Raw genomic sequence first — 22,439 nt, 5'->3', positions numbered from 1 at the left:
ATTCGGTATTTACACGTGTGTCCTGTTTATTTCACTTAAGAGTATCGCCTCAATGTGCATCCATTTAGCTATAAATGTCTCTAATTTCTTATTTTTCATGGCTCGGTAGAACTGCATTTTATTAAAAAAACAACCCTACATTTTCTTTATCCAGTCTCCAGTTGATGGGCATTTGGGCTGCTTCCAAGTTTTAGCTATTACAAACTGTGCTGCTATGAACATGGGCGCACATATATCACTGTGCTATGATTCTTTTAATTCTTTGGGGAAGATCCCCAGCAGTGGAATAATGGGGTCAAATGGGACTTCCAGTCCTAGTTCTTTGAGGTGTCTCCATACTGATTTCCACAGTTATTGCACCAGTCTGCACTCCCACCAGCAGTGGAGCAGGGTTCCTCTTTCCCCTTGATTTCATGATAGCAGCCATTCTTTCTGGGGTGAGGTGGAATCTCAGTATTATTTTCATTTGCATCTCTCAAATGACCAGTGATGTTGAACATTTTTTCATATGTTTATTTGCTAATTCTACTTCTTTGTCTGAGAGATGTCTGTTCATTTCAGATGCCCATTTTTCTACTGGGTCTTTAAATCTGGGAGGTCTGATTTTTTTAAGTTCTTTATAGATTCGAGATAGTAGACCTTTGTCTGAGGAACAGCAAGTGAAAATTTTTTCCCACATCCTGGGTTATCTCTTCACACTGTTGGTGGTTTCTCTTGCTGTGCAGAAGGTTTTTAATAAGAAGAGATCCCACTTATTGATTGTTTGTGCTAGTTCATGGGCAACTGAGGTTTTGTTCATAAAATCTTTTTCTACACCAAACTCTTCAGGAGTTCTACCTAGCCTCTGTTCCAGGAGATTCAGTGTTTCTATTTTAATATTTAGATCCTTAATCCATTTCTATTTTAGTTTAGTGCATGGTGAGAGATAATAGGTCTAGTTTTAATCTTTGGCAAGTGGAAACCCAATTTTTCCAGCACCATTTATTCTTTTTTTTGGTACTGGGGATCAAACTTGGGTCCTTCTGCTTGTGAGGCAGGCGGCGGAACCACTGAGCTAAATCCCTGGCCCTCCAGCACCATTTATTAAAGAGGCTATCTTTCCTCCAGTGAGGGTGTTTGGCTCCTTTACCAAAGATGAGGTGGCTGAGTGTATCTAGAGTTGTTTCTGCATCTTCTAAACTGTTTCACTGGTCCTCAGGTCTGTTTCTTTGCCAGTACTATGCTGTTTTTATCACAGTAGCTTTGTAGTATAGTTTCAAGTTGGGGATTGTGATATCCCCTGCCATATCTGTGTTAACTAGAATTGCTTTTGCTATTCTGGGTCTCTTCTTGTTCCAAATGAATTTTTGGATTGTTTTCTCAAGGTCCATGAAGTATGCTGCTGGTATTTCAATTGGGATTGCATTGAATCTATATAGCAGTTTTGGAAGTATGGCCATTTTCACTATGTTGATCCTTCTTACCCAGGAACAGGGAATGTCTTTCCATTTTCTGATATTGTCTTCAATCTCTCTTTTCAGAGTGCTATAGTTTTCAGACAAGAGGTCTTTGATTTCTTTCGTTAGATTGATTCCTAGGTATTTCAGTTTTTTGGATGCTATTGTGAAAGGAATTGTTTGCCCTATTTCTGTCTCAGTGATTTTTGTGTGTTGACCTTGTATCCAGCTACTCTACTGAATTTGGTTATTAAGTCTAGAAGACTTTTGGTGGAGTTCTTGGGGTCTTCTATATAGAGTATCATGTTATCTGCAAATAATGACAATTTGACTTCTTCATTGCCTATCTTTATTCCTTTTATTTCTCTCTCTTGTCTAAAACTATGTTGAACAAGAGTGGTCAATAGTGGGCATCAATAGTGGACATCCTTGTCTTGTTCCTGATTTTAGTGTGAAGGATTTCAATTTTTGACCATTTAGTATGATATTGGCTATTGGTTTTTCATAGATAGCTTTTATCAGATTGAGGTAGAGACCATCTAGTCCAATTTTTTGTAGGGTTTTTTTCATCATAAATGCGTGTTGGATTTTGTTAAATGCTTTTTCTGCATCTATGGAGATAATCATATGGTTTTTGTCCATGGCTCTATTGATATAATGTATTACATTTATTGATTTGTGTATGTAAAACCATCCCTGCATCCCTGGGATGAAACCCACTTGATCAGGGTGTATGATCTTCTTGATGATCTTCTGCATTCTATTTGCCAGTATCTTATTAAAGATTTTTACATCTATGTTCATTAGCGAGATTGGCCTATAGTTCTCTTTTTCGGTTGGGTCTTTCTCTGCTTTGGGGATCAAGGTGATGCTTGCTTCCAGGAATTAATTTGGGAGTATTGCTTCCCTTTCAATTTCATTGAAGAGTTTAAACAGTAGTGGCAGCAGTTCCTCTCTAAATGTCTTGTAGAATTCAGCAGTGAAGCCATCAGGACCTGGGCTTTTCTTAGTTGGTAAGTTTTTAATTACATTTTCAATTTCATTGGTTGATACTGGGTTGTTTAGAATTGTTAAGTCTTCTTCGTTCAATTTTGGTAATTCATATGTATCTAGGAATCTGTCCATTTCTTCTGTGTTGTCCATCTTATTGGTGTATAGATTCTCGAACTAGGTATTGATGATCCTCTGGATTTCTGCTGGGTCTGTTGTCATTGCACCCTTTTCATTCCTAATTGCATGGATTTGGGCCTTTTCTTTCCTTTTTCTGACAAGGTTGGTTAAGGGTTTGTCAATTTTGTTTATTCTTTCAAAGAATCAACTCTTGGCTTCATTAATTTTTTGTATCGTTCTCTTAGAGTCCATTGAATTGATTTCTGCTCTGATCTTTATAACTTCCTCACTTGTATGAGCTTTGGGTTTGTCCTGTTCTTCTTTTTCTAGAAGCTTGAGGTTCAGCATCAGATCGTTTAATTGGGCTCGCTCTGTTTTCCTAATATGTGTATTCACTGCTACAAATTTCCCTCATAAGACTGCTTTCATTGCATCCCATAGATTCCGATATGTTGTACTGTCATTGTCATTTAATTGTAGAAACTGTCTGATTTCTTCTTTAATTCCCTCTGTGACCCATCGGTTATTCAGAAGTGTGTTGTTCAATTTCCATGTGTTTATATAATTTTTACGGTTTCTTTTGGTATTGATCTCCAAAATTTCATCGCACTATTGTCTGATAATATACAGGGGATAACTTCGATTCCTTTGCACTTACTTAAACACGTTCTATGAGAGAGTATGTGGTCTATTTTGGAGAATGACCCGTGTGCAGCTGAAAATAATGTGTATTCTGATTTTGTGGGGGTGGAAAACTCTGTAAACATCTGTTAAGTTCATTTGTTTAAGAGTTCGATTGAGTTCTAGTGTTTCATTACTATTTTTTGTCTAGTTGATCTATCTATTTGTGACAGTGGGGTTTTGAGATCCCCCACTACTATTGTATTAGTGCATATATGACTTTTCATGTCTGTTACTATTTGTTTTATATAGTGGGGTGTACTAGTGTTTGGTGCATAGATATTTATGATTGTCATCTCTTCTTGTTGGATTGTTCCCTTTACAAGGATGTAGTGTCCTTCTTTGTCTCTCTTAATCAGTGTTGGTTTGAAATCCACTTGATCTGCAAAGAGGATAGCTACTCCTGTTTTTTTTCAGATTCCCGTCGCACGGAGTATTGTTTTCCACCCTTTTACTTTCAGTCTATGAGTTTCCTTTGGAATTAAGTGTGTTTCTTGTATGCAGCATATTGTTGGATCTTGCTTCTTGACCCATTCTGCCAGTCTATTTCTTTTGATTGGTGAATTGAGACCACTGACATTGATGGCTATAACTGATACATATTGACTTATCACTGTCATGACTTTTTCTCTTTGTTGGGTTTCCCCCCTTTAGATTTAATTTCTTGTCGTGCCTGATGGATTCATTCTGCTGTGCTTCCTGGGGTCGTGATCCTCATTGTCTGTACCTAGGATATTATCTAAAATTTTTTTGAGTGGTGCTTTGGTATTCATGAAGTTCCTAAGGTGCTCTTTGTCATGAAAGTATCTTATTTCTCCATCAATTTTGAAAGATAGTTTTGCAGGGTACATCAGTCTGGGTTGGAGGCTGTTTTCCTTTAGGGCTTGGAATACATCACTCCAAGCTCTTCTTGTCTTGAGGGTTTGCGTTGAGAAGTCTGCTGTGATTCTGATGGGCTTTCCTTTGTATGTGATTCGTTTCTTTTCTCTAACTGCTTGTAGAATTTTGTTCTTCTGTTGAGTTTCTGGAATCTTAACAATTATATGCCTATGTGTAGATTTTTTTTGATTAAGGCTAGTTGGAGTCCTATATGCCTCACTTATCTGTATGTGAAGTTCTTTTCCCCTGCTTGGGAAGTTTCCTGCCATTACTTCTGTGAAGAGTTTTTTTTACGTCATCTGCACTCTCTCCTGTTTCTTCATTGACTCCAATCAGTCTTATGTTATTCTTCTTTGCATCATCTAGCAGCTGCTGGATTGATTTCTCATGTTCCCTTATAATTTTGAAGCAATTTTTCTTTTCTTGGTCACTAATTGCAATCTTATCTTCTATATCTGTCTTCACATTGGCTCATTCTGCTGTGTAGACTTCCAGTGGAGATTTTTATCTCCTGGAAATCTGTTTGTATCTGTTTTATGGATTCCATTTGTTTCCTATGTTGGGACTCCACCATGTTCCTAAGCTCCTCTCTAGATTTATTAATCATGTCTTGCACTATGAGCACAATCTCTGCTGTTATCTGAGAAATTATTTCTGGTTTCATTTTTTCCAGATCCCCTTTTGTTGCCAGTTCAGTGGGTCCAGGTGATTGAGTATCAGAGTGTTCCATCTCCTTTCCATTTGGGGTTGCTGTAGGTGATCTGGAAGTCTGGTTTTGAGACTTGTGTACGTGTCTTCTCATTTTGATGGTGGGGGGTGGTGCTCCTGGTGCCCACATAGCTCACCTCCTCTGGGCTGGGAGTGGTGGAATAGCGGCCCAGAAGCCCCTATCTCTCAGCTCTGTTCTTTATGCATATATGTATTTGTATATTTTCAAGAGCACATCTTTAGTATAAATTCCTAGAAGCCAAAGATAATAAGAACTCACTCGACTTTGACAAAGTTTTCTCCAAAAGGATCACACCAGGGCACAAGTCAGAGCTTGTCCTTTCCCCTACACCTCTGCCAATGATGAATATTATCTACTTTTTAAAGAATTTGCTGATTTTATAGAAAAATATGCACTCCCATGCTTTTTAAAATTTGCATTTCTGATACTAGCTGCTTCAGTATTTTTCAGTCTCTTATGGTAGATTTCTTTAAGTTCCTCATGTTTTACAAAAGTGGACTGGTTGATTTTATTTTTGTTATTCACTTGCCTTTTAAAAAAATGAATTTGAGGGGCTGGGGATTTAGCTCAGTGGTTCTGCCGGCTGCCCCGCAAGCACAAGACCCAAGTTCAATCCCCGGTACCAAAAAAAAAAAAATTTTGAGTGAGCTCTGTATATATGAGGAATTTAATGCTTTGTCTACTTTTATGGCATTTATTTGATTCTAAAGTGTTTTCAGTTGTAAGATGATTTAGTAATGGCTTTGGGAGATAAAATGAAAGATCATAATAGTGTTTGCATACTTCAAAAACACTGTACTCATATACTGTTTTCTTCTTCAGGATTGAAACTTTCTTCACCTTCAAAGGTGGCCAGCAAGTCCCTGGAGGTTTGTGCTCCTTGGTTTATAACTTGGGCTCATGGTCTGTATGTTTTTAGTAGCTTTATCTCTGACCATACAATTCTGAGGCAATAAAAGAATACCAAAGTTGGGCCGGGAATTTAGCTCAGTGGTTCCAGCACCTGCCTTGCAAGCGAAAGGTCCCGAGTTCAATCCCCGGTACCAAAAAAAAAAAAAACAACAAAAAAATCCAACAAAAAAAAGAATACCAAAGTTTTATTTACACATCCTCTTTGGTTGATCTCGTAGTTTCCCTTTTTTCCTTAATTGGATTTCATATAATAGGAAACTTAACAGTTTTTCCTCCTTTCAAAGATACTATAGAAAAGCTAATTGGATTGGTTAAAAAAAAAAAAGAATCATACCATATTAGTAAGAAACTTTGACAAATGTGTGCTGGCTGAGTGAATTGGTTCTGCCAATCATGCTGAGGTTTGAAACTTATATAATCAATTCCAGGGATCTGGCAATTTCAACCTTCGTGAATACAGGCAACTGTATACATACAATATTTCTTTTCAATGTTGCATTATAATATGACCTTGAAAAATAATGTAACAACTTGTGATCCAAATTCAAATTGAAGTTTCACTTGTGTGGCTGCCAATGTGAAGGAACACAAGGTGATTATATCAGTGTTATTCCTAATCCTCCTGGTTGGTCGCTGTCTTTTAGATTGATTATAACACATATTATCCTCCTTTGATGTATTTCAAATATTTTCTCACAATTTTTCCTATTCCCTTCCTTTCCCTCTTCTCTTCCTTCTAACTTGGACTATGATGACTTAACAGAAAAATATTTTTTTTTTGTTTTGTTTTTTTGTTTGGTACTGGGGCTTGAACTAGGGTCCTTGCACTTGCAAGGCAGGTGGCGGAACCACTGAGCTAAATCCTTGGCCCCGGAAAATCGTTTTTAATTTAGTCTATTCTCACACCCACAATGAAGCCTCTGGGTTTGGAGTCTCGCTTATGAAGGCTTTAACCAAGTCAAAGATATGTATACCTTTTCCTTACCTTTTTACAGCATGTTTTCTGTTAGGATCTTTAATCCATTAGGCATGTGTGTTTATTTGTATGTGGTATAATGTAAGAGCTAATTTTTTAAACAGATCTTTGATTGTCTCAATGCAATGGAAGTCTCTCCTCACTTCATGTTCAACCTTTATCATGGTTAATTTCTCTTGTGTAAAGAAGTCTGTTTCAGAATTCTCTATGTAACACTGGTATGCCTTTCTCTGTCTGTGTCAGTAACATACAGTTTTCTTTTCTGTAGCTTCATCATATGCCTGCATACATGGGAAATGGCTGTGAATCGAACATGGTTTGTCCCCTGACTCATACAGGCATTTAATCCCCAAAGCATGATGCCTGTGAGCTAAATAAACCTCTTTTATTTACAAAATTAGCTTGCCTCAGGTGTTCTGCTATAGTAACAAAGAGCTGACCAATACACAAGGCAAGCTCTGCTCAGGCAATTCTTTTACTATCTTTAAAATATTGAGTTTTTATGCCAAGAAGTGTTAGTTATTTTATCCACTCATGTTTCCTTTTATGTTCCATAGTACACTTTTCCTATCTTTACTTTTTGTTTATTTTTCTATTGCCAGTTTTAGACACTGCTTGTTAATTTTCTTCCTGAGCATTATGGTGTAAATATAAAATGTCTCCCAAAAGACTTATGGGTTGCAGCAAAGCTCAGAGTGGGTGTCTAGAGCAGTGACAGGACCACCAGGACTTTAACTTTGTCCACAGATTAATCCATGGATGACAGCATGATTTCATGGCATTACTGGGAGGTGACAGAAACTGGAGATGGGGCCTAGTTGAAGGAAGTGAATGGTAGGGACTTGAACTTGGGAACTATATCTTGTTCCTGGCTCCTTCCTTTCTGGCTCTGGCTCTTTCTCTCTTACTCTGCTTCCTGGCTGCCATATGATGGGCAGTTTTCCTCTGCCATGATGTTCTGCCATGATGCCCTGCTATGATGTTACACTGTGATGTTCTACCTCACCCCAGACCCACAACTAAACCAAAACCTCTGAAATTCTGAGCCCAAATACAGTGGTATCTCGGTTCACAAACTTAATTCATTCCATGATTCTGAAAGTCATGGCCACATTCGTGTTCATGGGGAAAAGATGGTCATGGTCATGTTTATCACCCGATGCAGAGTTCACAAACAAAAAGTTTTGCCAAACACTTCTGTTTGTGAACCGAATTGTTCACAAACAAAAGGAATAATGAACCGAGGTACTACTGTAAATCTTTTCTCCTTGAAGCTGTTCTTCCCAGCTATTTGGTCACAATGATGGAAAGCCAACTAATACACCATGGAATGCACTTTTTTTGCTCTTTCTGGGAATAGTCACCCCCATAACTTTTACTCATTGGCCATCACTGGCACACAGGAAGCTCTTGATGACAGAGCATCCATTCTGTAAGTAGCACAACTTTGCTGGGATAGAAAGGACATTGGGTCAGTGCACCGAAACCTCAGGAGGGATCCACTGCCTGACAGTCTACTGAGACATCAGTGCTTCCTGTGCTATCACTGTGGAGGTGTGAAGAGTTCTGACAAAGGGGCCCAGCACATCTATTCTGGAGCAGTCCTGACCCAGCCCAGTGGAATATTCTGGGTAGATCTAGGTGGGACTTAGGCATCCATTATGACTGTACTGTGTCCTCACTATCCTAGCAGGGCCTTTCTTTGTCCAGTTCATGCATCTCACACCTTCGGCTTAACTGTCAACTCTCACCAATGACACCCTCCAGGGAACTGGTTTTTGTTTCAAGGTGGCAGGCAGGGTCCTCTGAATCAGCGCTGCTGTTCCTTGCAGGACTCTATCCATCATGCAGCTCAGCCCTCTGCTGTCACTGGCCCTCCTTGAGTGAAGTCGCTGTGTCCTCTGGACCCTGGGTCTGTGTTATGCACTGAGGACATCTGCTTCGACTATCACTGTCTCTACTGTTCCTGACTCTCCTTTCCTGTCTCCTCAACCACCCAGCTGCAGGTATCTCAGTGTATCCTCTCATGGACAATTAAGGTGAAATTTTACTACTTTTTTTTTTTTTTGTGGAGTTGGGGACTGAACCCAGGGCCTTACGCATAATAGGCAAGTACTCTACCACTGAGCTACATCCTCAGCCCCACATTTTACTGCTTTGACCTTAAGAATGATGACAGAACCAAATCTTTATATGTGTTATCATTTTAATCAATTGTCCTGAAGCTTGTCATTTGTTAGGCAGCTTGGATAGCCATCTGTGTTGTGAACACTCATCTTAAACTATGAAACTTAGATTTTCAAAACTGCTTTGACCTTCTGAATACTGTGACTGTGAACAAGGTCACAGAGAGACCCAGATGGAGTTGGCATTTTTACAGCGGAGAGCTCAACAGCACTTAAAAAAGCCAAATCTTTTCTCCAAGTCAGGAATCTCTACTCACCAATTTCAGGGACGCAGTCCTGAGGGTTGCAGGATTCTCTCTCTTCTGGTTTCAACTGAGGGTCACAGAGATTACTTAGGGTCATGTCATCTGCCAGACACCGCACTTCCCGGACCCGGAAGCCGCCCTGGCAGCTCTTGGAGCACTGTGTAGCAACAAAGGGGGAAGTCAGGTTACCAGCAGCCCATCAGCTCTTTACACCAACAGAGAGGATGCTGGGAGATATCCAATGTCTCCAAAAAGGAGGTAGAGTAGCCTATCAAACTCCCAGGCACCTGTCAGCCAGCATCAACAACTAGAAACTTGTGCCACGTGTGCCCACTCACCCCCTACCCGCTCTACTCCTCATTCTGTTTTGAAGCAGATGTAAAAACCATAACAGTTCTTCCGTAAATTTTAGTTTATACCTCTACAAGACAAGGACCCTTAAAAGTCACCACAATATCACTGTAACATCTAAGAATTAACAATGGTTTCTTATTATCTTCAGATATACATTCAGTGGGCTTACTTCCACTTTTCTCATGAAACTCACAGATTTTCAAAATGATTTTTTTTGTTGTGTAAAATCAGGATCCATATTAGGTCTGCACATTGCAACTGATTGTCTTTTCTGCCTTGTTTAGTCCACAAATTTCCTCTATCTTGTCTTTTCCCTCTGTACTGCCTCTTACCCTAACTATGGTTACAATCATAACTATAACTACTGTTGTTATTTTTATTTGATCAGAGAAACTGAGCCATGGGTCCTGCAGAGTTTCCTAGAGTTTGTGCTGACAGCAACCCCATGGTGTGTTTTAACATGTGCCTCTATTCTTTGCACAGTAACACCTTGGTGCACAAACATTTCTGTCTGCAAATAATTTGGTTCATAAACAGAAGCATCTGGCAAAATTTTGCTTCCATTCGTGAACTCTGCATTGGATGACAAACAAGACTGTGGCCATCTTCCCCACATGGATGCAGCTATCTTCTTCAGAATCATGGAACAAATTAAGTTTGTGAACCAAGGTGTCATTGTATTTCTGTTAATTGGAAGTTGGATCTATAAGAGGCCTTCACAGGGGTAGGTCTGATTCACAGGACTGTGTGCTTGTCCCTATTGTGGGGACATCAGCTGCTACTGATGAAGCATCCAGATCCATTAGTTCATCTAGAGCTGAAAAATGGTGATTTTCTAATCCTACCATTTTTTCTTTTTTTTTTTTTGGTACCGGGGATCGAACTTGGGTCTTTGTGCTTGCGCAGCAGGCAGCAAAACCACTGAGCTAAATCCCTGGCCCCTCATTTTTTCTTTTTAAGAATCCTATTTTTCCTACCCCATATTTACTTTTTGGTTATCCAGTGGTAGTTTTTTTTTTTAATTAGAAAAAGTCTGAGTAAATTCTTGCTTCTTTCCCTTTGCATTCTACTTTTTAGAATAGTGAGTTGGTTCTCTAATATGTTGTAATGGTGCCTATTAGTTTTTAAAAAATTATTGCAAATGGATGTGGTTAAACATGTATAATGTGTCTCGTTCAGTCTACTGTGGTTATCATTTTTACTCATGCTCAAGCTGTCTCATCAATGGCTAGCAGGAGACTCTGAGAGTTGCCTCTTAAATCCTTTGGACATGAACGCTACTGTCTTTCAGAACTTCCTTACTGCTGTGTGTGCAAAGATTTCCCAGATCTAGAATCTGCCATTCCTCTCAGAATCCCCAGGTCCTGGAAGTGGCAAATTGATTCTCAAAGCCACATTCCAGATGACAGGAGTGCCCTTTGCTGCTGGGTTTGTCACTGTTTCTAGGCTTCTTTAGCAGTCAAAACTAGGAAATATTTTTTAGATAAGAGTTAATCTCTAAATTTACTGGCTAGTGTGGCGCTTTTAACAGCATCCTTAAATCCCTTCCAGCTTCACCCCTCTGCAGCAATCTTTCTCAAAACGCAGGCCAAGGACACCTGCATGCTGCTTGTTAAAATGCAAGTTTCTTGGCCAGGATGGGCCTAGAGTTGGTCTTTGCAGACAAGATGCTCAGAGAAGCTTGGGAGTCACTGTTTTGTGACCTCTCCAGTTTAGACGCCAAGGTCATCTAAGCCTCGGTTTCCCCTGACTGAGCAGGCTTGTTCCAGCAGTGACAGAGTAGGTCGCTATGGGAATCCGGCCAAGAGGCATTTAAGGAAGGTCAACAGAGAAGCCTGTGTTAAGGTGACTCACCATGCTCCATTCTGTGCTAAACCACTTGGCCCCACAGGGCTTGAGGTGGCAGGACTGCTGGCTGGGGGGTCTCTCCAGGAAAGCGCACTCGTAGGGGTCCAGTACCTCAAAGGTGTCTGCGTCCTTCCTAACACAAATCACCTCTCGCTGCTGGGTCCCACTCCCACACTCGATGGAGCACTGGAGAAAGAAGAGAAAGGCAGTGTCACTGACAATGAGAGTGACCGTCCATCCGGGGCACATGCATCCGTTCTGCCCTGACTCGGTGAGGAGAACCTGGGGGACCTGAACGTGTTTCTGCAGAAGCAGCTGCGGGTGGCTTCTGGGATTCCTAGCAGCTCTGCCTCCAGCACGGGGAATCCGTGCCCTCATCTGTCAAATCGTAAGCTCGCTGGTTCCCAACATCATGCTGCCTTCTGTGGGCTGAACAGCCCCCCTCAAACTCTCGACAGCCACCAGCAGCCGGTGAATGCAGTTGTATCTGCCCAGCGGATCTGACACCTCTCAGAGGTGTTACAACAGTGAGCTGAGGTTCTGGTTTTATCCACTGGTCTCTTAGTGGGTGGAGAGTTAGGGTTCAGGTTAGGATGTCAGCCTCTCAGAGCTGTACACCTTCAGATGAAGGCTAAATTCACGTTCTTCAAACACAGGAGTGGAGAAGAACACCCCAGGCTTGGGACAGTGTCCCCAGCCCAACCCTCCCTTCCCAACAGGAACTTTGTCCATGGTGCACACCGCTTTTCCCTAGGAAGGCGCTGAAGCCCACACATGTGGTGCCCACAGAGGCCGGGCATGGTTTGTAGGCCACATTCTGTTAGCCCATAAAAACAGGATGCGGATAACTGCTCACAGAGTACCCTGTTTAGTATATATTACTTTATAAAATGTTTTTGTTCATGTTTGGTTTCCTCTTAATACTTCCTTTGTTTTGTTTTTGAGACACAGTCTTACTATGTAATTTAGGCTGGCCTTGAACTCACTATGCAGCCCAGGCTGACCTCAAACTCATGGCAAACCTCCTGCCTCAGCCTCCCCAGTGCTGGGATTACAGGTGTGTGCCACCATGCCCAGCTGAAAAAGCCTTTTTCCTTTTGTGATTATTTCTTTAAAAGAAACCCACAGGAGAAGAGTGAAGGCAAATGAATATTTTTGTGCTTCTTGATTTATATTGTCAATTTGCCTTCCAATGGGCTTATATCAATTTATTTATTTATTTATTTTTCTTAAATTCTCTCATTGGTACATTGTAGGTACACAACACAATTATATTTCTCATTGGGAATTGTACCTTTACATAATGCATCTTGGTTCTTATTTTTTCCCCATTCCTAGCCCTCCTTTCACCCCCTCCACCCTTCCCTATTTACAAAGACTTTATTTCTATTTCTCATCATTTTTCCTTTCCCTTCTTTCCTTTCCCCTGCCCCTCCCACTACCCCTACCCCTTTGGAACTTTTCTTCCTATTTTGCATTATCTATTATTCATTCTAATCATTGGTACATTTTAGGTATACAATATAATGACATTCAGCATTGGAAATTTGCACCTTTACATAATCTCTCTTGGTTCCCATCTTTCACGCTTGCCCAGCCCTCCCTTCAACCCCTCCATTCCTCCCTATTTACAAAGATTTTGTTCCTATTTTTCCATTTTCTCATATTAATCCCATTCCCTTCTATCCTTTCCCCTACCCCTCCCACTTCCTTCCCCTTTGCCCCTTTTCTTCCTATTTCACATGACCTATCATACATTTTAGTCCCCATTTACACTTTTAGTTTTTCACACCAGAGAAACTATTTGGTATTTATACATGTGTATCCTATTTATTTCACTTAAGAGTATTGCCTCGATGTGCATCCACTTAGCTATAAATGTCTCTAATTTCTCATTTTTTATGGTTGAGTAGTACTCCATTTTACAAAAACACCACATTTTCTTTATCCAGTCTCCAGTTGATGGGGATTTGGGCTGTTTCCAAGTTTTAGCTATCACAAACTGTGCTGCTATGAACATGGGTGCACATATATCACTGTGGTATGATTCTTTTAATTCTTTGGGGAAGATCCCCAGCAGTGGAATAGTTGGGTCAAATGGGACTTCCAGTCCTAGTTCTTTGAGGTATCTCCATAGTGATTTCCACAGTGGTTGCACCAGTCTACACTCCCACCAGCAGTGGAGCAGGGTTCCTCTTTCCCCACAGCCCTGCCAGCAATCGTTATTGGTTGATTTCATGATAGCAGCCATTCTTTCTGGAGTGAGGTGGAATCTCAGCGTTGTTTTCATTTGCATCTCTCGAATGTCCAGTGATGTTGAACATTTTTTCATGTATTTATTTGCAATTTCTACTTCCTTGTCTGAGAATGTCTGTTCATTTCAGATCCCATTTTTGGATTGGGTTTTTAAATTTGGGAGGTCTGATCTTTTTAAGTTCTTTATAGATTCGAGATAGTAGACCTTTGTCTGAGGAAAAGCAGGTGAAGATTTTTTTCCCACATTGTGGGTTGTCTCTTCACACTACTGGTGGTTTCTCTTGCTTTGCAGAAGATTTTTAATAAGAAGAGATCGCGCTTGTTGATTGTTTGTGCTAGTTCATGGGCAACTGAGGTTTTGTTCATAAAATCTTTTCCTACACCAATGTCTTCAAGGGTTCTACCTAACCTGTGTTCCAGCCAGTTCAGCGTTTCTGTTTTCATATTTAGATCTTTAATCCATTTCAATTTTAGTTTAGTGCATGGCGAGAGATACAGGTCTAGTTTTAATCTTTGGCAAGTGGAAACCCAATTTTTCCATCACCATATATTAAAGAGGCTATCTTTCCTCCAGTGAGGGTGTTTGGCTCCTTTATCGAAGATGAGATGGCTGAGTGTATCTGGCGTTGTTTCTGCCTCTTCTAATTTGTTCCACTGGTCCTCAGGTCTGTTTCTTTGCCAGTACCATGCTGCTTTTATCACAGTAGCTTTGTAGTATAGTTGCAGGTTGGGGATTGTGATACCCCCTGCCATGTCTCTGTTACCTAGAATTGCTTTTGCTATTCTAGATCTCTTCTTGTTCCAAATGAATTTTTGGATTGTTTTCTCAAGGTCCGTGAAATATGCTGCTGGGATCTCAATTGGAATTGCATTGAATCTATATAGCAGTTTTGGAAGTATGGCCATTTTCACTATATTAATCCTTCCTACCCAGGAGCAGGGGATGTCTGTCCATTTTCTGATATCATCGTCAATCTCTTTTCAGAGTGCTATAGTTTTCAGAGAAGAGGTCTTTGATTTCTTTCATTAGGTTGATTCCTAGGTATTTCAGTTTTTTTGGATGCTATTGTGAAAAGAGTTGTTTGCCTTATTTCTCTCTCAGTGAGTCTGTTGTTTATGTAGAGGAAAGCTATTGATTTTTGTGTGTTGACCTCGTAACCAGCTACTTGACTGAATTTGGTTATTAAGTCTAGAAGACTTTTGGTGGAGTTCTTGGGGTCTTCTATATAGAGTATCATGTTATCTGCAAATAATGACAATTTGACTTCTTCATTTCCTATCTTTATTCCTTTTATTTCTTTCTCTTGTCTAATTGCCATGGCTAATGTTTCCAAAACTATATTAAACAAGAGTGGTGATAGTGGATATCCTTGTCTTGTTCCTGATTTTAGTTTGAAGGATTTCAGTTTTTGACCATTTAGTATGATATTGGCTGTTGGTTTTTCATAGATGGCTTTTATCAGTTTAAGGTAGAGACCATCTATTCCAATTTTTTGTAGGGTTTTTATCATAAATGCATGTTGGATTTTGTCAAATGCTTTTTCTGCATCTATGGAGAGAATCATATGGTTTTTGTCCTTGGCTCTATTGATAGAGTGTATTACATTGATTGATTTGCGTATGTTGAACCATCCCTGCATCCCTGGGATGAATCCCACTTTCTTGATGATCTTCTGCATTCTATTTGCCAGTATGTTAGTTAGGATTTTTGCATCTATGTTCTTTAGTGAGATTGGCCTGTAGTTCTCTTTTTCGATTGGGTCTTTCTCTGCTTTGGGGATCAAGGTGATGCTTGCTTCCAGGAATTAATTTGGGAGTATTGCTTCCCTTTCAATTTTACTGAAGAGTTTAAACAGTAGTGGCAGTAGTTCCTCTCTAAATGTCTTGTAGAATTCAGCAGTGAAGTCATCAGGGCCCGGGCTTTCCTTAGTTGATAAGTTTTTTATTACATTTTCAATTTCATTGGTTGATATTGGGTTGTTTAGAATTTTTAGGTCTTCTTCATTCAACTTTGGTAATTCATATGTATCTATGAATCTGTCCATTTCTTCTGTGTTTTCCACCTTATTGGCGTATAGGTTCTGGAAACAGGTATTGATGATCCTCTGGATTTCTGCTGGGTCTGTTGTCATTGCACCCCTTTCATTCCTAATTGCATGGATTTGGGCCTTTTCTTTCCTTTTTCTGACAAGGTTGGCTAAGGGTTTGTCAATTTTGTTGATTCTTTCGAAGAACCAACTCTTGGCTTCATTAATTTCTTGTATCGTTCTGTTAGTCTCCATTGCATTGATTTCTCCTCTGATCTTTATAATTTCCTCCCTTGTATGAGCTTTGGGGTGGTCCTACTCTTCTTTTTCTAGAAGCTTGAGGTTCAGCATCAGGTTGTTTAATTGGGCTCGTTCTGTTTTCCTAATATGAGTATTCACTGCTATGAATTTCCTTCATAAGACTGCTTTCATTGTGTCCCATAGATTCCGATATGTTGTATTGTCATTGTCATTTAATTGAAGGAACTGTCTGATTTCTTCTTTAATTTCCTCTGTGACCCATTGGTTATTTAGAAGTGTGTTGTTCAATTTCCATGTGTTTATGAAATTTTTCGAGTTTCTTTTGCTATGGATCTCCAATTTCATCGCACTATGGTCTGATAATATACAGGGGATAACTTCAATTCCCTTGCATGCACTTAAACATGTTCTATGTATGAGTATTGTGGTCTATTTTGAGGAATGACCCATGTGCAGCTGAGAAGAATGTGTATTCTGATTTTGTGGGTTGGAAGACTCTGTAAACATCTGTTGAGTTCATTTGTTCAAGAGTTCGATTGAGTTCTAGTATTTCATTACTTATTTTTTGTCTAGTTGATCTATCTATTTGTGACAGTGGGGTGTTGAGGTCCCCCACTACAACTGTATTAGTGCATATATGACTTTTTATGTCTGTTAGTATTTGTTTTATATAGTTGGGTACACTAGTGTTTGGTGCATAGATATTTATGATTGTCATCTCTTCTTGTTGGATTGTTCCCTTTACAAGGATGTAGTGTCCTTCTTTGTCTCTCTTAATCAGTGTTGGTTTGAAATCTACTTGATCTGCAAAGAGGATAGCTACTCCTGCTTTTTTTTGGGTTCCCGTCGCATGGAGTATTGTTTTCCACCCTTTTACTTTCAGTCTATGAGTTTCCTTTTCAATTAAGTGTGTTTCTTGTATGTAGCATATTGTTGGATTTTGCTTCTTGACCCATTCTGCCAGTCTGTTTCTTTTGATTGGTGAATTGAGACCATTAACATTGATGGTTATGACTGAAACGTATTGACTTATCATTGCCATGACTTTTTCTCTTTGTTGGGTTTCCCCCCTTTAGATTTAATTTCTTGTCGTGCCTGATGGATTCATTCTGCTGTGCTTCCTGGGGTTGTGATCCTCATTGTCTGTACCTAGGATATTATCTAAAATTTTTTTGAGTGCTGCTTTGGTATTCAGGAAGTTCCCAAGGTGCTCTTTGTCATGAAAGCATCTTATTTCTCCATCAATTTTGAAAGATAGTTTTGCAGGGTACATCAGTCTGGGATGGAGGCTGTTTTCCTTTAGGGCTTGGAATACATCACTCCAAGGTCTTCTTGTCTTGAGGGTTTGCGTTGAGAAGTCCGCTGTGATTCTGATGGGCTTTCCTTTGTATGTGATTTGTTTCTTTTCTCTAACTGCTTGTAGAGTTTTGTTCTTCTGTTGAGTTTCTGGAATCTTAACAATTATATGCCTATGTGTAGATTTTTTTTTATCAAGGCTAGTTAGAGTCCTATATGCCTCACTTATCTGTATGTGAAGTTCTTTTCCCCTGCTTGGGAAGTTTTCTGCCATTACTTCTGGGAAGAGTTTTTTATGTCATCTGCACTCTCTCTTGTTTCTTCATTGACTCCAATCAGTCTTATGTTATTCTTCTTTGCATTGTCCATCAGCTGCTGGATTGATTTCTTGTGTTCCCTTATAATTTTGTAGCAATTTTTCTTTTCCTGGTCATTAATTGCAATCTTATCTTCTATATCTGAAATTCTGTCCTCACATTGGCTCATTCTGCTGTGTAGACTTTCAATGGAGTTTTCATCTCTTGGAAATCTATTTGCATCTGTTTTATGGATTCCATTTGTTTCCTATGTTGGGATTCCATCATGTTCCTCAGCTCCTCTCTAGATTTATTAATCATGTCTTGCACTAGGAACACAATCTCTCCTGTTATCTGAGAAATTATTTCTGATTTTATTTTTTCCAGATCCCCTTTTGTTGCCAGTTCAGTGGGTCCAGGTGGTTGAGTATCAGAGTGTTCCATCTCTTTTCCCTTTGGGGTTGCTGTAGGTGATCTGGAAGTCTGATTTTGAGACTTATTTACGTGTTTCCTCATTTCAACTGGGGGGGACGGGGGGATGGTGTTCTGAGCTGGGAGAGGTGGGCCAGTGGCCAGGAGTGGTGGTAGGGATGGTGGCCTGGAAGCTCCTTCCTCTGGACCAGGAGCAGTGGGACGGCGGCTCAGAAGCCCCTACCTCTGGGCAGGAATTCTTTAAATGCTGATAACTTGATTAGCTCCAGTATAGTGGTCTGGTGGTCCGGTGTCCTCTGAGTCTTTGTACTGTGGAACCAGGTGGCTGTACAGAGAAGAGGCCAAAGGGGGGTCCAGTGGATTGCTCCCAGGGCGAGGGCTGATTTGGTGTTTTCAGCATGACTGGTGACCTCAGGACCGTGTCTGCAGACCTGCCTGTCTGCAGTGGGCTGATTCGGTTGCTTATATCAATTTATAAGGACAAGCAGCTGATTTTTAAAGGTCTGGGGTTTGTTTTTGTTTTTGTTTTTTTGGTACTGGAGGTTAAACTCCGGTCCTTGTGCTTGTGCAGCAGGCGGCGAAACCACTGAACTAAATCCATGGCCCTAAAGGTCTGTTTTTAAAGTTACTTAAAAGAAATACAATTCTCTATGGAGCCAGAGGCCCCACAAATGTGCACATCGTGCTGATGCTGAAAGGTCCCTAGAGAGGCAGGCAGCACTGAGCTGAACGAAAAGCGGTCTGAGAACTTGAGCATGGGAGGGAATTGCAAGGAGGCAGGTGGAGAACAGCCGTTCTCATTTTCCTAAAGGACTCATGTTCAGTACTAGAACAGGGAGGAAGACACTAACTCACCAATTCATTATTTTGTTAATCATTTGGTATCACCTGTTCTTTAGAATGTGCAAAATTATGACTTTCGCCATTTCAGCTTCTGACAGTGAGGTGTAAGCAAAGCTGGGATTGCTCATGGTGACGGTATCCGCTGCAGCAGCTGCTAAGACTTCCTGTGTTTCCTGTGTGTCAGGCACTTTGTCACCTTAGGGACTTTATTTCATGACTTCATGTGGAGCCATCATCGCCAGCATCTTAGAGACAGGGAAACCTCGCCAGACCAGAAGCTCCCGAGGCCAGAGATGTTGGGCATAGCCCCAGTGCTTAAGTGAGCACCTAGTAAGTACTCAGTGAGGACCACTGACCTAATGGGGTGCTGACAGCATAGGTAGCACCTTGTCCAGGGTCACAGGTAGCAATGGAACAGCTGGATTCAAAGCTGGGACACCTGCCACAAAGTCCTGCCTCCCAACCCCTCTGCCGTGCTGCTGCCTCTTGCTGGGGATAGACCCATACACTGGTCCCGGACACTCACCTGGCTCCAGCTCCCCGAGTACCACTCCACCTTGCCTGCACAGGGCCCGTTGTCACACGGGGTGGCCTCGGCTGGCCGGTTGTTCCCACAGCCCTCCAGGGGCAGGCTGCTGACGTGGTTAGTCATGCATACCACCGAGCGCGTCCGCACGCCAGCCCCACACTCCGCTGAGCACTGCGGGATGATGGGAGAAGGGCATGTTAGAGGTCAGATGTGTGGACCAGGGGGGCTCTGGAGGGTGTGACACCTCTTCCTGCTGCATCTTCTTCGACTTTACATGCACAACCCACTCCATCCCAGTGGTTGCCCCTTATGGCCCTTTTGCCTTATTTTTTATTTTCTTTTTTTTGTGAGACAGGGTCTTGCTATGTAGTTCAGGCTGGCCTTGAGCAGGCTTGCCTCCAACTCACAGCAATCTTCCTGCCTCAGCCTCCTGAGTGCTGGGATTACCGGCATGTACCACACCACACCTTGATTTTTTGGGACAGGGTCTCACTATGCACTCACTATTGGTCCTGAACTCACTGTTTAGGGAGACCAGGCCGCTGGGAGGGGCCCAGGGTTTCAGCATTTTTAGTTATTAAAAAGCTGAGAAGGTGCCCACCATTGGCTGAATGCCCATTCTATGCTGTCACGCACAGAGCACAGGATGGTGTGAGGCTACCACGCACCACAGTTCCTGTCTCGCTATTTAATAAAGTCATGGAACACTAAGGAGACTGAGAGTTCTTTTTACGCCCACTCCTCCATCCGCAGTCCTCAGTCCTCGAGGGAGGACACAGCCCGCAACGATGAGCCTTGGGCCTTTTCTGTGGGCCGCCAGTCAGCCCTGGAGCCCCCGCGGGTGCCCTGCTCAGGACCCCAGTGGCCTGAGACCGGCCCACGGCTCCCGGTGCCCGCGCACCCTCTCGCTCCACTCTGCCAGGAACCAGCTCTTGGCGCAGGGCCCCAGGTCGCAGTTCTCCATGTCGCCGGGCCGGAGCTTCACGTTGCACTCTTCGTCGGCCACCACGTCACCCAGGTTGCTCACGCACTTCACGTCTCGGCTCCTCTGCCCCACGCCGCAGGGCACGGAGCACTGAAACACAGCAAGCCCACCTCAGCGCCCGGGGTGTGTTCTGAGTCACCAGGCCCTGGATGGGGTGAGGCCACCTGCATTGTGGGGACCCCTGCTACTTCATTCCTCTGGGGCTTGGCTTCCCAACCAATGGCTCTGCTTTTCTATTTGTTTTGAGACAGGGTCTCACTATGTAGCTAGACTGGCCTTGAACTCAAGGTGATCCGCCTGCCTCAGCCTCCTGAGTGCTGGGATTACAGGCCTGTGCCACCATGCCGGCTCCAGGTTGCCAGGGGACAGGCGAGGTCAGTAGGCACGGGCTCCATGGGACCCCAAGGCGGGCTGGGTGAGCAGCACTGGCCGGCGCCCTGTCCAGCTGTTGGTGTGAGCTGTGACCTGCAAACACAGCCAGCGGGCAGCCTGGGGTGGGGTCCTCTCTGGGGCTGAGGGTTCCCCATCTGGTCCTGGCACAAGGGGCGGGAGAGGGAGAGGGGCCGTACCGAGGTCCAGTCGGTGCGGATCTGCCACTCGCTGCAGATCTTGAGCTGGCACGTGCTCGTGGTCTCCGGCTTCTCCAGGTGCTGGCAGCGGTAGGGCTGCACCGTGAGACTGCGGTTGGCGTACACCTGGCGGCACAGCACCTGGCGGTGCTGCATACCCAGCCCACAGGTCTTGCTGCACTCGGACCACTCCCCAATGTCCCAGCTGGCTCAGGAGGGGCGAGAGGGAGACAGAGGCTTCCGTTAATGGCAATGGGAGCCGCCAAGCCCACTCACATGGTGTGGGGCTCCTCCTAGCGGTCACGGACTCTGGAAGGGGGTGGCTCTGTCTCACACGCTGCCTACCAGTGACGGGGGCCACCGTCTGCACACAGGTACAGAAGATTGGAGACGCTACTCATGACTTCCATCTAGTAAGCTAACCTAAAAGCCCCGGTGCTGCCAAGGCCAGTTTATTCCCGGTGGAACATGAACCCATCTCGGAAGTAAGCATTCTTTACTTTTCACTATTTCCATGCACACTCATATCCCCTCCTTCACCATCCCACTCTTGTTACTTTTTTTTCTTTTTTTTTGAGACTAGGTTTCACCATGTAGCCCAGGCTGACCTCAAACTTGTGGCGATCCTTCTGCCTCAGTCCCCTGAACGCTAGGATTACAGACGAGTGTCACCAGGCCCGCCTTCTTATCAATTACAACAGCAGCACGTGCTCATTCTGTGTCCAGGTTGGGGATTATATTTGTATTACTCAGGGAATTATATTTTGGCCTTCGAGGGCCTTTCCTCATTCTTCTGGAGGTGCCCTGTGTGTCACTCAAAAACAGTCAAAGCCAGTTCCAGACCCCCTTCTGTCCCCTCCGGGTGACCTGCCACACTCTGCCCCTGGGTTCAGCACCCTTCCCACCTGCGCCTCCTCCTCCGCTCTCCTCCCCAGGAGAAACCCTGCCTGGCCCCAGTTCCCCATGGAGGGCGCCCTGGCTCCATGCGCTGCTTCGTGAAGACGGTGGGCTTGGAGCCCCTGCCCCAAAGCCAGGCAGGCTGCTCTGGAGACCGCGTCCCACACTGATCAGAGAGAGGCTGGAAACGTGGCTCTATCTGCTCCTAAGGGCTCGTGCCAGCAACCCGCTACCCAGAGGCTTGGACGCAAGCGTCGCTCTTACAAGGCCGGGCAGGAGAAGAGGTTGCAGGGTTCCTCCTCAGGGGTCGGCTTCATGTTGGGGTCGCAGTAGCTCTCGGGAACCTCTTCGTGAGTGTTTCTGTGCACGCAGCGGAAAATCGGGTACTGCGATCCTGCAAGAAAGACATGGCCCGGGGCCGAGGTCACCCTGCTCACGTGAGAGCCGGCCTTGGTGCAGATGCGCGGGCGGAAGGGAGGCCGCGGACCAGGATGACTGTCCCTCCGTCCTCCTCCAGCTTTGTCCACTTCTAACCCCCAGGACCTAGCAAAGCGCAGGCGTTCAGTACACGGTTGTTGAATAAGTATATATCAGAGATGTAATACTTATTTTTAGTACTTTGCTAAAAACAAACTCCCTAACTGCCCCAGGTTTTGGTTTTAAATGCATACCTACTATCGCTGGTTTAATA

At 43.0% G+C, this 22,439-nt stretch overlaps 1 protein-coding gene across 5 annotated transcripts in view; it reads right to left on the bottom strand.

Annotated features, from left to right (window-relative positions):
* Thsd4 (thrombospondin type 1 domain containing 4) overlaps positions 1-22,439 on the bottom strand; it is a 576,439-nt gene that overhangs the window by 6,026 nt on the left and 547,974 nt on the right. For all 5 annotated transcript variants that reach the window (XM_087199195.1, XM_087199194.1, XM_087199196.1 and 2 more), the window contains 6 exons: positions 22,013-22,142; positions 20,852-21,056; positions 20,199-20,372; positions 19,295-19,468; positions 11,364-11,543; positions 9,168-9,312 (listed from right to left, as the gene is read on the bottom strand). In XM_087199195.1, the coding sequence (XP_087055321.1) occupies positions 9,168-9,312; positions 11,364-11,543; positions 19,295-19,468; positions 20,199-20,372; positions 20,852-21,056; positions 22,013-22,142 (1,008 nt within the window). The remainder of the gene's footprint in view (positions 1-9,167; positions 9,313-11,363; positions 11,544-19,294; positions 19,469-20,198; positions 20,373-20,851; positions 21,057-22,012; positions 22,143-22,439) is intronic.

This window comes from Heterocephalus glaber, unplaced genomic scaffold (assembly GCF_053883595.1).
Source record: "Heterocephalus glaber isolate CG9 unplaced genomic scaffold, H.glaber_assembly_v1.0 deba00001689, whole genome shotgun sequence".
Lineage (NCBI taxonomy): Eukaryota > Metazoa > Chordata > Mammalia > Rodentia > Bathyergidae > Heterocephalus > Heterocephalus glaber.
The sequence above is the reverse complement of the archived record's forward strand: the minus strand, read 5'-3'. Positions and strand labels throughout refer to the sequence as shown.